The sequence below is a fragment of the Carya illinoinensis genome, chromosome 14, assembly GCF_018687715.1.
Source record: "Carya illinoinensis cultivar Pawnee chromosome 14, C.illinoinensisPawnee_v1, whole genome shotgun sequence".
NCBI classification, from domain to species: domain Eukaryota; kingdom Viridiplantae; phylum Streptophyta; class Magnoliopsida; order Fagales; family Juglandaceae; genus Carya; species Carya illinoinensis.
Genome location: NC_056765.1, coordinates 5,459,325 through 5,477,028, shown reverse-complemented (window position 1 = coordinate 5,477,028; position 17,704 = coordinate 5,459,325). Strand labels below are relative to the sequence as shown.

Below are 17,704 nucleotides of genomic sequence, written 5' to 3'. Positions count from 1 at the left end.
TTTCTGTAGATTAGAACCCCATGACACTGCAGTACAACCAAGTGTATAAACAAAGCCCGTGGTACTCTTTCTGATATTAATATCTCCAGCTAGATCAGCAGCAACATAGTCCTGCTCCTCCAAGTTCTCTCCAGAGAAACACAAACAGGTTTCTAAGGAGCCCTTTAGGTACCTCAAAATCCATTTCACTGCTTCCCAATGTTGCTTTCCTTGGTTACTCATGTATTTACTCACAACTCCCACTGCATGGGCAATATCCGGTCTTGTGCAAACCATAGCATCCATAAGTGAACCAATAGCTGAGGCATAAGGAACCTTACTCATGTAATCATGTTCCTCCTCTGACTCAGGTGATTGATTCTTGCTGAGTTTGAAGTGACTGCCCAAGGGTGTGCCAACTGGTTTGGCCTTGTCCATATTGAACCTGCTGAGTACCTTTTTCACATACTCAACCTGTGAGAGTTTTAACGTACCTCTGACTCTATCTCTGACAATTCTCATGCCAAGGATTTGCTTTGCAGCTCCCAAATCCTTCATTGCAAAATGTTCTGACATCTGCTTCTTCAGATTATTGATCTCATCAATACTAGCCCCTGTAATAAGCATGTCATCTACATACAACAGTAGAAGAATATAAGAATTGTCAAAGTGTCTGACATAGCAATAGTGATCTGCCTGACATCTAATGTACCCTGTACTGTGCAAGAAGTTATCAAATTTCTTGTACCACTGTCTAGGAGCTTGCTTTAGGCCATACAAACTCTTCCTCAGTTTGCAAACTGAACCTTCCTTTCCCTATACCACAAACCTCTCAGCCTGGTGCATGTAGATATCTTCTTCAAGGTCTCCATGAAGAAAAGCTGTCTTCACATCTAACTGCTCAAAAAATAAATCTTCAGTAGTAACCATAGCCAGGACCATCCTGATGGTTGTGATATTCACTACAGGAGAAAAGATCTCAGAGTAATCAATACCCTGCTTTTGCTGAAAGCCTTTTACAACAAGTCTGGCCTTGTACCTCTTACTGCCATAATGCTCAATTTTCACCCGGTACACCCACTTGTTGTGTAATGCCTTCTTCCCTAATGGAAGTTTTGTCAACTCCCATGTCTAAATCCCTAACAAGAAATCTATCTCATCTTTCATGGCCAGCTCCCACTTGCTAAAATTTTCATCTTGCAAGTTTCTTCTTAACTCTGCGGTTCTCCACCATTTGTCAATAGAATGTTATTCAAAGTAGGTGAGAAATGTTGTAGATGATGTATAGTCCTAACTGACCTACGAACTGCAACTGTAGGAGTGGACGGCTCCGAAACTGCCTGCGGAATAATAGGAATGGGTGCACTGGACCCACTCTCCCCGTCACTCACATCTCTACACTGCACTGTGACCTACGGTAGGTCATCCAATCCTACAAACTCGGATTCCTGAGGAGCTACTACAGAAGTTGTACTAGACTTATCCTTGTACATAATTTTCTCATTGAAAATCACATTCCTGCTTCTTATGATCTTCCGATCCTGATCATCCCAGAAACGATAGCCAAATGCCTCGTCTCGATAGCCAATAAAATAACATTTCTTTGACTTAGCCTCAAGTTTATTACGAGCATCAGAATCAATAAGCACATAAGAGAGACAACCAACAGTTTTAAGGTGAGAAAATTTGACCTCTTTCTTGCTCCAAACCTCCTCAGGTAGTCCACAATCCAGTGGAACTGATGACCTTTTATTTATCAAGTAAACGACGGTACTGACTGTATCTGCCCAGAAAGTGTGTGGTAGTCCAGCGTGCAACCTCATGCTTCTAGCACGCTCATTAATGGTTTTGTTCATACGCTTAGCAACTTTATTTTGTTGTGGTGTCCCAGGAATGGTCTTCTCCATTCTAATACCCAGAGTTGCACAATACTTCTTGAACCCACCATCGACATACTTACCACGATTGTCAGACCTTAAACATTTCAGTTTCAAGCCTGTCTCTGTCTCAACCATGGCTTTCCAAATTTTGAATACATTAAATACATCAGATTTATGTTTCAAAAAATAAACTCATACCTTCCTACTATGGTCATCAATGAACGTGACATAATAGCGATAACCTCCAAGAGATGCCACTGGGGAAGGACCCCACACATCTGTGTGCACAAGATCCAGTCTTCTTGTCTTAGGCGTCCTGCCACTTTTCAAGAAGCTGACATTCTTTTGTTTCCCCATAACACAACTCTCACACATACTAAGATCAACTGATTTCAGTTCTGGTAGCTTGCCTCTAGACAGAAGTTCTTTCATATCCTTCTGACTCATATGGCCAACCCTGCAATGCCACAAATCTGTTGTGTTCTCTGCAACGGTAGTAGCAATAGTGTCAATCAAACCAGTAGTCATATATAGTGTACCAGTTTTCTTACCCCGAGCCAGTACCAATGCCCCTTTTGTGACCTTCCAGGTGCTATCTGAGAACACCACTGAATGACCATACTCATCGAGCTGCCCAACAGAAATGAGGTTTTTTTTCAACTCAGGAATGTGCTTGACCTTTTGCAAGGTCCATTTGTTCTTGCCAGGGAGTGTAATATTAATGTCTTCCATTCCCACTACGTTCAAAGCCTCTCTATCAGCCAAATACACATTCCCAAAATTACCTGCAACATAGTTCCGTATTAGCTCCCGGTGGGAAGATGTATGGAAGGAAGCCCTTGAATCCAGTATCCAGTCATCAATTAGACTATGAACTACAAGCAATAGTGCATCCTGTACTTCTTCAGTTACCACATTAGCACTATCATTCTCGGTCTTCTTAGGGTTTTTTGCAGTTCTTCTTTATGTGGCCAGTTTTGCCACAATTCCAGCAAGTTGCCTGCTGACCAGGTCTCGACTTGCTCTTGTCCCTGTACTTTGATTTTGATTTTCCTCTGTTTGAGTTTCTGTCTTGTGATCTCCCTCGAGAATCAACATTTAGAGATAAACTCAAACCCGAGGTCTCGCCTGAATCTTTCCTGCGCACCTCTTTAGCCAAAATCAAATCACGAATATCATCATATTTCAATTTAGATTTACCAGCAGAATTACTGACAGCCATTCCCATGGCTTCCCAACTATTTAGCAATGAAGCCAATAGTATCAGTGCACGTATCTCATCATCAAATTCAATTTCAACAGACGACAATTGATTTGTGATAGTATTAAAATCATTTAGATGTTGTGCAACAGACGTATCATCTGCCATATTCAAATTGAATAACTTTTTCATCAAATGTACCTTGTTCAAAGCCTGACGGCTTTTTATACATACCTGACAAAGCCACCATGAGATCCGCAGTCGTCTTCTCCTTGATGACATTGTGCGCAACGGATTTTGACAGGGTTAATCGAATAACCCCCAGAACCTGTCGATCCAACAGGTTCTAATTAGCATCATCCATCTTTTCCGATTGTTTTCTCAATAGTGGAAGATGAAGTTTCTTCCCATAGAGGACTATCCCATAGAGGTAGTCCTCTATTTGCATCCTCCAATATCCAAAATACGTGCCATCAAACTTCTTGATCCCTGATGCTTTCAATTCATCTCCAGCCATCGTTTTTTCTTAAACACGAACCTTGGCTCTTAATACCAATTATTGTGAAAAACGATGACAATAAATTGAAATAGAATATGGAACAAGAAAAACAATCACATACGATACAAGATTTACGTAGTTCGACAAATTGCCTACGTCCACAGGAGTTGTAGAGAATTTTATTATTGAGGAATATCACACTATAATGATGGATCAATCACTGTACATCCATAGTATTTCTACAGTACGACCATATGATTTAATAATCATATATATAGTCAAACGGTAGAAAAAAATCCTAGAACTGTGTAAAATGCATGTTCGCTTGAGCAGCATGTCAAGCGAACTTCCTTCTCGCATCTACTCGAGCTCATTGTCGAGCTGACATCGAGCGTTCAACTCTGCCTGATTCCGCTCGAGCGGCCAATGCTCTGCTCGAGCGAAACTTCCTTCCGCCTTTGCTCGAGCTCACTGTTGAGCTAACATCGAGCATTCGAATCTGTCTGACTTCGCTCGAGCGGTTAATGCCTCTGCTCGAGCGATGTGGACCAGACTCCACAGTACTCAACAATGTAAGCTCTGTTGTTTGTCAATACAAGGAGGTAATATTCCATTTCCATATATGCTGCTTGTGAGGCTCAAATGCTTGCCCTCACCTGGTTTGATTTTAGATTTACAAGAATATTAACTCAACGTGATCTGTATTGAACCATTATTCAATCTAAATAATAGAATAATTTTTGGTGAGAATAATAACCATTTGTTCAATTTGAATGACAAAGATGACAGAAAATTTTTAATACTGAATTGATCAAGTATTACTGACTTCTGTGTTATCTGCAGGCTGCACTGTTCAGATTATTATTTCTTTTTGTGTTCTGTGTCAAGTATCTAGTAGAATCCAAAGTCGCCAACCAACCATTTGTACCTAAATCACGTGCATCATCACATGCTTGCTCTTAACAAGAAAAATAAATGTAACCCAATCTCTTGGAATTTAGAGCCGAAATAAAGCTCCATCACATGACACACCTGCATCTAAACTCAATTTTGAATGCAAGTTCCTGTTGAGAATAAGATCTTGGGGAGTTCCCTTCCTCTCAATTTCTATCTTTCTCACACAGACAAACAAGAACTCACTTTTCATTAGCTGTTATAAGTTGCCATAACTCTTTCATTAGCCCAAGCATTGGCAAGAAGATATCCTCTGAGTCTGCAAAACTATGACATCCTGCTTCATATCATTGATTGCAGTTATTTTCTGCATTACATTGATAGTTTCAATTGCCCAAGCCAGGATTCTTTCATCTTCCCTATCTTCAACATTGCATTCACCCTCTCAAGATCTTGTACATTCCGACACGGACAGGAAAACCTGGGGTAAAACCCGGCCGATGGTTGCATCTAGTCTTCGAAGAATACCTCGCAGTGGTCCTAGTCCCACTCAGAACAAGTAATCTTACCTACCTTTACTAATATACTCACGGATTCCAATATATCTGAAGAGTTTACATCAAGTCATGTTTCTATGCTAGGTGGCCCAGGTCAAAGCCTCGGATAACTGGCTGAAGATTTGCAGTCTCTTGAACCTTCAAGGCTTATATATCAGGCTGCAAGATGCACTTGGTTTTGCTAAGAGTAGAAGAATGCAAAATGGCATAGTCTTCAAAATCTAACAGCTATTGATGCTTTGACGATACAGCTTTTTGACAGAAGCACTGCATTTAGGTACGCTAGCTTATTGTAAGTGCAAAGTTTTTGAATGATATCTTGTATTCTTAGTTTTGGATGGATTTAGTGCCTCAACTTTAAATAGCACTTCTTCTTTTCTTCACCTCAGCAAATTAAAGGTCTTCAAAACACTGCAAAAACTTGGCTTGGTGCAACAGATAATGTTGCTAAAAGAAAGATTAATTTGGTGACAAACTTTTCAATCCGCAACAAGAATCCAAACTAAAAAAGTAAACTTTGGAACCACCAGCTCACTATACAAAAGCAGAGGTTTTGATTTTCATCAATTTTCTTTTCGGCCTCGAGATCATACTAGAAGTAGAAGTATATATATCTTGGCAACAGATCTCGCTTGCAGGAGAGTTCCATTAGCCAGAAGCCATCTCAATCATACGTATTGTAAAGGAATAGTCAATCATCAATATCTCGTGAAGAGAAGTACTAAAAGTTTCAATCCATGGAGGATTTGGAAACATTCCAGTAGCATTTCTTTTACTAATTTTGCTTCCAGAAGAAAGTACAAAGCCCACAGTACTAATGTAAAAGTCAAGGGGGAGAAATTCGTAGCTAAAGATGTTGATTCATCACTAAGGCTACCTAGGCTGGTGGCTCAACAGTTACTCCTACTTGGTTTGGCATGGACTAAGTACTCTTAGTCGGGTTGGAGTTTACGCCATGTCTTAAATCTTACACGAATTCATCTCAGACTATAACCATTAGCCACCTAAGCATGCATTTATTGAATTTTCTAATGGGGCTGGGGTTTAGGAATGACAAACCCGACTCGAGGAAGCGTCCGCGACTTCCCGCTACATAAGAATCTTCTATCTAGTTTTTGGTGGGTAAGGTGCTACTATGGTCATAAGGAGGCCAGCTCTGATTGCCCCTCGTACACTTTTTCTCACTGTCTTTCACCTGGTTAAATGATGGGCTGTGATGGAGAGGGATGGCAAAGCAGGGTAGAGAATGCTTTGATGCCAATGCCAGTAGCTTGGGGATGGTGATAGTCGAAGCTATGTCAAACATTCTCCTTTGTCAACATCGAATTATCGACCCAGAATGGGATGTCAATTTTCCGAAGTTTGAGGTGAAGGAGGCAGACCTAGTCATCTGATTGACAAGGAAGGAACAAGGCTTGTCACTTTAATAATATGGTTTTAAGTTATCAAGGATCCTACTAAATATATATATATACACACATACATAATGCAAAGACCGTGCAAAAGAAGCCATTGATCTTTCATCCCCACCTTATATAAATCATGTGCACGCAGATAACCATATATAGTCTATTTTGAAGTTCACATATAGGGGTACGGACATGAAATCATCACTTGTTTAAAAGATTTAAGATAATAAGAAGTAGTAGATTTAATTATTTATATTTTTAACGGCGACATACAAATCTAGAGAATATTTGAGAACCCCACGTGGGTGGTTTTCCAAGTCTTAGACGTGACATTTTTTAACAAATTAAGAATGAATTTGGCGATCGAGAAGCAAGGCTTTGACACAACCGTACATGAACGTGTCCAAGGACCAATTCATCAAAGAGAGAATAATATATATATATATATATATATAAATGCCACCATTACATGAACAAACCCTCCGAAGCAAAACCAAACAAAGAGTACCAAGTACTTATCATGCCAACTTGGAGTTGCTTATATTCTTTAGTCGAGGGCTCCAATATAAGAATCCTCTGGACCATTTTCAAAACATTTCTAATTGAACGAGTAATGTTACGTACAGTTTTAAATATATATGCACGTTTCATTAGTAAAAAATAATTTTTTTAATCATGCAGGTCTAAAAATTAACCTTTTTAGAGTGAATATGTGAAATTTACATATTTTAAAATTATAAATATCATTTCTTGACATTTATGGATGTAGACTTTTCAAAACCTTTTTAGTTTTGAGAAGTTCTAGTATAGTCACAAAAAAATTTCATAAAAATAAACTCATAATCCGATATGTTTTAATATGATACGTTAAATTATAAAGTTATTTTTATTATAAAGTAGATGATATAATATATTATATCAAACTACTCTAATTTATAGATTTATTTTTATAAAAAAAAAAAATTTATGGTTAAAACATTTCTCTTCAAATTTTACTTCCTGCAATTAAAAAAAAAAAAAACAATAACAAAACAAAAGAGACGAAGGTCGTTGGTTTCTAGCTAAAGACAGCTAGCGGAAACGACTGCATTCTACGTTAAACGTCCACATGATCTTCCGGTCATGTCTTTCCTTGCAAGTTCCTCCCACAACTACTGTATGCATTATTGGTCCAAACCGACACACAAAACCCAACGTCATTATTACTTCCACGCACAATATTTATATATATATGCTTCACTTCTTATACATCCATGCACACATACATACGTACATGCATACATACATAATATATGTATATTTATATGTCATGTCATAGATTCGGAATCCATTGCCCTGCATGCAAATTGATAATCGCTCTCTCTCTGTACTTCCTCCTCCTTTCTTTTCCACAAGTAGCACTTGCTCTGTAAATTTGTGCATGTCAATCATAATGCGAAAGCCAGCCTTTTCCTTCATTCTCTTCTGTGCCTTTCTCTCACTTTTCTTAGCCCTGTATACCTCGGCTGATCAGTCCTCATTACCGCAGTCACGTTCTGATGCATGCAAATCTACTCTCTACCCAAAACTCTGCCGCTCAATCCTCTCCGCCATCCGCTCCTCACCGTCCGACCCCTACGGCTACGGCAAGTTCTCCGTGAAGCAATGCCTGAAGCAAGCACGAAAGCTGTCGAAACGGATCGGTCACTACCTCACGCATAACCGGGGCTCGTTAATGAGCCACGCTGAGGTCGGGGCGCTGGACGATTGCGGCCAGCTCTCGCAGCTCAACGTTGAGTACCTGCAGTCCATCACCGCCGAGCTCAAGTCTGCCTACTCGTTGAACGACGAGCTCGTGGATCGCGTGCAGACGCTGCTGAGCGCAATCGTGACGAACCAGCAGACGTGTTACGACGGGCTCGAGGACTCCAAGAGCAGCATCGTGGGCGCTTTGTCTGAGCCGCTGAACAACGTCACTCGGCTGTACAGTGTGTCTCTTGGGTTGGTGACGCATGCCTCTGAACTAAATCTTAAACGAAACAAGAAGAAAAAGGGGTATAAAGGTGGAATGTTTCCGACCAAGGAACACCCAGTCCGGGAACGACTCGAAAGTCTCATCAAGGTAATGATCATGCATGGTGCTTGTTCCATTTTTGTCTGGCCGATTTTCCTGCATAGTAACTTGAGCAACTTCCGAGCTAGCTAGCTAGAGGTCATGCTTTGCAGAGCTTTAGATTCTTAAGATTGACAGACCATAGAATTACCTGGTCAACTCCATCGTCTGGACGTAGAAAAATTCAATTTATAAGTTAAAAGATAAAGCATCCCTTATATAATATAATTTAATTCGAAATAAAAATTTTAAAATTTAAATTTTATATATCAAGTTTTATCTGACATGTGGATAATAAACTTTACTTAATAATAGAATAACTTTTAAACATATAAGAAGTACTAGTCATTTTCCACCTCATTTCTATTCTCCCATTAGATATGCTTTAGTTATAAAAGAGTTTTTTTTTTTTTTTAAATTAACTTGTAGTTTAATGTGATACATTAAATTGTAATTAGATTTTTTTTATTATAAAATAAATTTAATATATCACATAAAACTATGTCAGTTTGTGATATTATTTTTATAAAATTTTGTTACGATCGTAACACTTATGTTCTTGGATTAGTTTAAGAAAATAAATATCTATATGTTTAATTGATTCAATGAAAAAGGATTTTACACAGAATAATAATTAATGTTGCTTCTAAAGCATTAATTAATTTTAATTTATGGTACTATATTATATTTCTAGTTTTCTGTTTTTAATATAGGATATTGATTATTGAGCTCGATCGCTCATGGTGCCCCTGTAATTTATTTTAATACTTAGATGGTATTTATATATAAGATATGATTTGAGAATTAATAGAGTAATGCTATATACAATCATTTTTATATATTCTTTACGCATTTCACTGATGTGATTGGCTGTATTAATTTTTTTTAATACTTAACCAATTACATTAATAGACTGCATAAAAAAATATATAAATGTGACTGCATATAAAATTTTTGATATTAAAATAACATGATGATCAAGAATTTAATATATAATATAAGAAGCAAGTGAATTAAAAATAATAATGGGTGCAAAGTCAAATGATCATGTGATTGAGATCTATAATTTTAGTCGTCAAGGTACATATATGAAAGTTCGATCTTCAAATTAATAAAGAGTCACGGTTTCCCCAACTTGCTGGCACTTGATCATGCATGTCACGTGTTTTTATCTGCTTGTATTGTATGTCACGTAGGCTCGTGACCAAGACAGCAATATTAATGTGCAAGCCTAGCTTCTAAATTTACTTCTTTTACTAATTAAATTGCATTTACTAGGAATTTTCTGTCTCCTTGTTTGTCTAATAATTACGTACGTCTGGGCTCTGATGATCAATTTGAACACTTCTATTTGAACAAATATGATATTAGTCATCCATTCCAAAACTCTTATCATTTCTAAATTTAAGTCGATGATCATGATCTGCTCATGACTGAGTGACCATGTATGATGTGTACACGTTTTCTCTCATATATATATATATATATATTATATGTCTGGTACTCAATCGACATTTATCAAAAAAAAAATCTTTTTATTTATTCATTTATGTCTCGAAACTAATGAAGGTCAATATATAGTATTCTGCTCTAAAAAAAAACTCAAAACAAAATTAATAAAATATATATATATATATATATATATATATATATATATATATAACCAATTCGTACACATTAATATATATATATATATATATATATATAAATGTCTTGAATTTGCGCGTTCCAGCTAAGAGATATGGTGGCCGTAGTTGATGGGAAGAATTTGACCATTTGGGTTTTACTTAAACGTTGTCTTGGAATATATAATATCATTAAGCAAATGAATAGAGGAAAACAAAGGGTCGACATAACGTGCCATGCCTTGGTGTGCGTACACTCATGCATTCTATCCATTCGAATTAAGTTCAGTACAAGTATATTTATATATATATATATATATATCAGCATGTAAAATGAAATGAATATTAATTAATGAAGTATGCATCTGATCAACAATGGAATTCTTCTTCTGTTTTAGGTTCTACGGAAAAATTCTGGCAAAAAATCAGAGGAAAATTGCCCCAAGAGGTCGGAACGGATTCTCGATGAATTAAGGGAGGACAATGGAATTCTCGTGAACGATACAGTGACTGTCGGCCTTGACGGCACCGACAACTTCACGTCAATCACGGAGGCCATCGCATCTGCGCCAAATAATACAATGCCAGAAGATGGATACTTCGTTATCTACGCTAGACAAGGATGCTACCAGGAATACGTTGTGGTGCCCCAGTATAAGAAGAATATAATGCTGCTTGGAGATGGCCTCAATCGGACGGTCATTACAGGAAACCATAGTGTTATCGACGGCTGGACAACTTTTAACTCTTCCACCTTTGGTAACTAGATTTTTTTTTTTTTTCCTCTTCATTTGGATAAGGATACTATGTTGAATTGTTCCAACTGACTCTTAAGCGGATTTGTATTCTGATGCAGCTGTCTCTGGAGACCGGTTTGTAGCGGTAGACATTACGTTCAGGAACACAGCTGGTCCTGAAAAACATCAAGCAGTAGCTGTGAGGAACAATGCTGACCTCTCCACATTCTATCGTTGTAGTTTTGAAGGCTATCAAGACACTCTTTATGTTCACTCTCTCAGACAATTCTACAGGGAATGTGACATATATGGAACTGTAGATTTCATTTTTGGGAATGCTGCTGCTGTTTTTCAGAGCTGCAATATATATGCTCGAAAGCCTATGGCTAACCAAAAGAATGCTGTCACAGCCCAAGGCCGGACAGACCCAAACCAGAACACTGGTATTTCCATCCACAACTGCACAATTGAAGCTGCACCAGACTTGGCTAAGAACTTGAACTCCACCTTAACTTATCTGGGTCGACCTTGGAAGATGTATTCTAGGACTGTGTACATGCAATCCTATATTGGAGGCCTGATCCATCAAGTTGGATGGTTGGAATGGAATGGAACGATTGGAACAGACACACTTTATTATGGGGAATTTAAGAATCATGGGCCTGGTGCACATACAGCTAAGAGAGTGCAATGGCCAGGTTATAGTTTGATGAATGCTTCACAGGCTTTCAACTTTACCGTGGATAATTTCACACTTGGGGATACTTGGTTGCCTTATACTGATATACCCTTTTCAGCTGGACTTCTAGATATCTAAATTAAAACTATATACAAGTTCCATTTATATAGCTGTATTATAATTTCCTAATTGATGATTTTTTTTATAATATTATTCTTAATGGTTGATAATTTTATCATCTTTAATCTCATTGGTTGATGCCACGAGACATGATTGGTGGACTATGAACTAAAAATGACAAGACTAGTAACAAAGAAAGTTTTTCATTATTTTAAGGAAAATTTTTTAATTATAAAAAAATTATACAAAAACAATCTCAAATTACTAAAAGCCTGGATTAAAGAAGATCGCGTGCGAAACACGACATTAACCATTATTATTGTTATTATTATTGTTGTTGTTATTATTATTCATCGTCATCTAAGGTGCTAAGAATAAAGAGACAATCATGGACAGATCCCATAATGAGGTGCTTGACTTTGTATCGAGTTGTTAATAGATGACACTTGCCTCAAAGGCTCAAAAGTGATAAGAAAATTACGAGATGCTAATCCACGTTTGCAAAATCATTAGGCAAAAAGAAAAGAAAAAGGTACGAGAGAATTTTAATGTTGATTTGAGGTCTCCTAGTCTTCTAGAAAGATTCGAAAATAAGTAATGTTTCAAACTATGATAACAAAATAAGAGAAAATAAAGAAATTTCACAAGAAAAAATTTAAGAACAAATTTATAACTGATGTAGCATAATATATTACTTTAAACTATATAATTTCTTTTATTATAAAGTAAATTTGATATATAGTATATATTAAACTTTTATAATATTGTTTTATGTGCTCGATATTTTGAGAATAGGACTGGTACGTTTAATTTTTATAAAAGTTATTATTCATGCTCAAACTGTGGAATTCGAAGATTTAACCTATTGTCTTAAATGGTATTTGGAGATACTTGCTAACCTTTAGGTTCGGTTTGACCACTAGAAATTCTGATCATATCAAACTCAAGATTCTCATTTTATCATTACAACTTTTTCAAATTCTCATATAAAATATAATAAATAATTCTAACTTTTTCTTAAAATTTTCAAATCTCAAAATAATAATAATAATATTAAAATATAATACTTTAATATGTTATCTTAAAACTCAAAATTCTTATATATATGAGAATTCTCAGTGCCAAACCGAACCTTAATATAGGATGATTCATGAATGATATACTACTTGAGAAATCTTCCTCAAGTTTTGAAGAAAATATGCTAATTCTTTCCCCATAAGGTATCATATTCTATATATTTTTCCGGCCATAATATCATCAATATTTATAAGTCAATAAAAACATTCACTCTAATACTAACCCTCTATTAACTCATTATTCATCCATACAATTCAAGGAGATCATATATAAATATATATATATATATATATATATATAGTATGCAATATCACCATATTTGATGTTAAAGTCTATACTATATATTGTTAAGAAAAATGATATTTGCCATTATAGAGTATGCAAGTTGCAACAAGTATTTTAAAAAAATAAAAATAAATATGAGATTCGCATGAAAAATTAATTTTTTAATAATAGACCCTACTCTTTTTTAAATCTTTTTCAAAATGAGTGTTCGGCATTTACATAACTCATGATTGTATCTACCATTATTCGTCTATTACTAATATTTGATGTTATAAGATTTACAAATTGTGTCTACCTTTGTCTGAATTGTAAGAATTAAAAATCTTCCTTGATTACATATTGATCATTCTCATTTCTTATTTTTCTAAGCAAGCAAGTTCATAGATAAATTATGTAGTTACATGATACCAGATTCAGTGGGATGAGAGTCTCAACAATCATCTCAAAAGCAACAAATGTAACACAAGTGGAATAAAAAAAGAAGGATCTAGAGCCAAAAGTTGACTTCTACCCATTTTCCACTAAAGAAAAGTTGCTTGAAGCAGTTTTTGCATAGTCTAATAAACAAACTATAACACTGCGACTAAAAGTTGTAGTGAATCGATATGTATTGCATCTTATTTATCTAGACTAGTTGTAGGAGACTTCCACAACACTTTATTTTAATCATCGGTTAGGAAAATAGGAAATATAGGAACGTAACAACCAGTTGATGGATTGATACGCCAGCATTGAACCTTCATTATCTGTGAAATAGTGTGTAGTTTATGCACCACTCTACGAAATAAGGTGTTGGTCAGATATGAGAGATTCGAAGTAAATGATCCCAATAATGCTGCACGTGGCGATGATAGACTCTTCATGAAGTGGTGGCACGTGAAATTCACGCGTTGCTCTTTTGATCAATTTTTCTCACCCAACTGACAGATTGACGGTTGAAGAGTTTACTGATGAGGCACGTGGTAGCCGTAGAAGGTCAATAACTGTTTATAGATCAGCGAATCTTGAAAATTAACCTAAAAAAGTGGAAATTAATTATATAGTCTCATAAACAGTGCAACTTGATTCCCTCAATCTATCTAAGGATACAAACTTGGGAATTGAATAGTCTAAAGAAGTATAAATTAATTGCATATCTCATAAAGAGACAAAACTTGATTCCCTTTATCTAGCTGGAGTTGGATACGTACGAACTTGGGTATTGAATAGTCATTCATTAAGAGGATTGAAGCAAAATTCCATTCCCATTACCCTTTAAAAAAAAAAAACCGTAATTGACTTAATTTCTCTCTTAATTTCATGTTCCAACTCATCCTTCAATAAATTGCCCTTAATACTAACTGTCATTTTAATTATTGCTGACATGGTTTGACATGATTTATATCAGGATTTTAAATCGGGATATATGCATATATATATATATAATACTGTCATATTTTCTTTTTATGTGTCTCAAAAATTAAAATATCTAATTTTTAAAAAATACTTTTAGACTCTTGCAATAATGAAAGTTGAGTAATTAGGAGAATATTACATATCCTACAAAATAAAAGAGAAGGCAATCTAGGTAAGATATTGAAATTTCTTATGAACTCGAGAAAAATATCAGAGTAGTGCTTGTGAGTTTATTCAAGAATGTAAGAGATTGCGTTTAGCTATATTCACTACGACAAAAAACAGTTTTTGGGACGAAAATTTTCATCCCAAAATATATAGATTTCGTTTCAAAAGATTTTTTGAGACGAAAAAATTTCGTCCCAAGGTCGTCCTAACATCAATGTCCCAGAAGATATATTGGGATGAAAATTACAATTTCGTCCTAAAATATATCTTTTGGAACGATTTTGAAATTGACCGTTCGATACCGTTCGAACGATGACCTTTTTTGTCACTATTAAAATTCGTTCCAAAATGACGTTCGAATGCTTCTCAGTTACCGTTCGAACGTTAATGTATCTTTTGAACGGTTATCAAGATACATTTAAATGATCAATAGAATTACGTTCGAACGTTAAAGGAACAGATCGAACGGTAGAAGAGATCGAACGGTGCTGATCAATGTTCGAACGCTATGGTAATGACCTGCGTTTGAACGTTTTTTGAGCATCTGGTATCGTTCGAACAATTTGGTCATTAATGTTTGAATGGTACATTATCGTTTGAACGGTCTACCCATTAATGTTCAAACGTGACACGGTCGTTCGAACGGATATTATTTTTATTCAAACCAATAATTATAAAAAAACTAAATAGACATCCATAATATTTGAAAAACATAAATTAGGAACTGTTTAATTACTCACAAAAGTTTTATAATAAGTGCGAAGAAATAAATAATCATGATACTAGTATTGTTCATACATAATTAGATAATGCCATAAGCTAGACATAAAAAACCATTAGTTGGTTGGAGGCTTGTACTGTTGCATAAGCTGTTGCGTTTGGAGTTGCATATCTCTCATGAACTCTGCTTGTTCTTCTTCATGTTGTTTGAGGGGCATCTCCATGTCTCCTTGTCTCGCCAATTGAGCCTCTAACTCTTGTTGTTTTGCAACCAATTCTTCAATATAACATGTATCAAACAAACAATGCAAGATATGTTAATTAAGTATTTATATTATTAAATAATTAGATAGTTGTTTTATATCTTTCAAAATATTTTATTAATTATAACAAATTTGTATTTTAATTAACATTTTAGTTAATAATTATAACTATTTGTATTGTAATTAACATTCTAGTTAATAATTATAACTATTTGTATTGTAATTAGCATTCATTTTATTAATTATAATTTGAAATTTATATTTTAATTCAAATTCATTTGATTACTTTTTAACTTTTAAGTATTTAAGTATTATTAAATCTAGATTATTTGTATTTGATTTAAAATTCATTTTATTAATTCAAAAATTAAGTATTTTTGTGTTATTAAAACAAAACTATTTGTATTAACCTATAGTTGAATAATTCAACTATTAAATATTTAAGTATTATTAAATCTTAGATGATTTGTAATTTAATTCATTCTCATTTGATTACTTTAATCTTTTAAGTATTTAAGTATTATTAAATGTAGATTATAAATAATTAATTTTTAATTCAATTCCTGCATTTAAAGTATTAATTATTTTAACACTGACCAACATAACGTTCAAACAGTACTAGTCACCGTTCGATCTAAGGACATACGTTCGAACGGCACACGAATACCGTTCGAACGGATTAATTCCAGATTACAGTCGTCTTCAATTTCAGAAAACCTCAACATTTACAATCCAAATTACAACAAAAGACAGCAAACTATATGACGAACTCATTATAGCAAACGAAAACACTTATATAAAATCTAAAATGAGAATATATTTAAGGAGAATACCTGATTTGGAGAGATAAACTGGAAAATCCACCCGTACCCAATGCCTAAAACTTAAATACTCTTCACCAAACAGTAAAAATAATCTCTTCATCCGAAAATATAAGAGATTGATAGAAGTTAGTAATATTTGAGGGCTGGATTGAAGAATAATGGAGTTGGTTGGAAGAAAATGAGCGTGGGAGCGACTGGAAGTCGACTGGAACGAGTGCGAGATTGTGAGGTTCTGTCGTGTAAATGTAGAACATTGATGTCGAACAGTTATTTAATGAATGTTCGAACGTCAAATAGATTAGCGGGAAAATTTTCCCCCTCTAATTAAACGTTCGAACGTGAAAGTGATTGTTCGAACGTTTTCTTATACGTTTGAACGGTTATTTTAAACCGTTCAAACGTCAAATTAAAATGTTACTTATTGTATTTTTTTTTGCATTATACCTTTAAATATAATAACTTGTAAATATACTATAGTTTAGAGACATAGTAATATAACTATATAATATATAATCAAACATATATTATATAGTTTAGTAACATATATAGTATAAAATATCATATTACATCTAGTATTATAGTCAAATACATATATTAACCTATTATATATAACATATATATGGTATCATAGCATAGGGTTATATGTATCACATGCATATATATATAGTGTTTATTATATTATATTATTATAATATTATTTAATAATAGGATATCTACTATTATATATAGTGTCATCAATACTACTAGCAATTAGAGTGTATTATAATGATACAAAAACTAAAATTGAGTATATATAGTGTTATTTATAGTGCTAGAATAAAGAGTGTCATCTAATTAGCCTATAACTGCAATATAATAAGAAAAATATACTAAACAAGTCATGTAATACATATACTATTAAATATATATATTAGTTAATATCACATATAATATATATGTTATATAAATACATGAACATAGTTTCATGTATATAGTAGTCTATATTATATTAATTATACTATATAATATTCAATAGTATAATATATTTTAATTAAATATAATATAATATATAATATATATATAAAATTATAAATATAATATATAGTGTTTAATAATATATAAGCGCATTAAATATATTGCATTTAATATATTTAACAGTTCAAATATATTATAATTGAATTAATTATTATATTTAATATAATTAATACCGAATATTGCATTTAAATAACATTTATTATCATGAAATTTGGATTAATTAGGGAAGGGTATTAATTTTCAGTTAATACGTTCGAACGGTATTAACTTACCGTTCGAATGGTAC

The 17,704-nt window shown here is 34.3% G+C and overlaps 1 protein-coding gene across 1 annotated transcript; it reads left to right on the top strand.

Annotated features, from left to right (window-relative positions):
- The first annotated feature begins 7,700 nt into the window (after positions 1–7,700).
- LOC122293890 (probable pectinesterase/pectinesterase inhibitor 47) lies at positions 7,701–11,782 on the top strand. Its single transcript, XM_043102331.1, has 3 exons — positions 7,701–8,520; positions 10,535–10,895; positions 10,993–11,782. The coding sequence occupies exons 1-3, from the start codon at positions 7,759–7,761 to the stop codon at positions 11,688–11,690; spliced, it is 1,821 nt and encodes a 606-aa protein (XP_042958265.1). The 5' UTR covers positions 7,701–7,758; the 3' UTR covers positions 11,691–11,782.
- Positions 11,783–17,704: the final 5,922 nt, after the last annotated feature.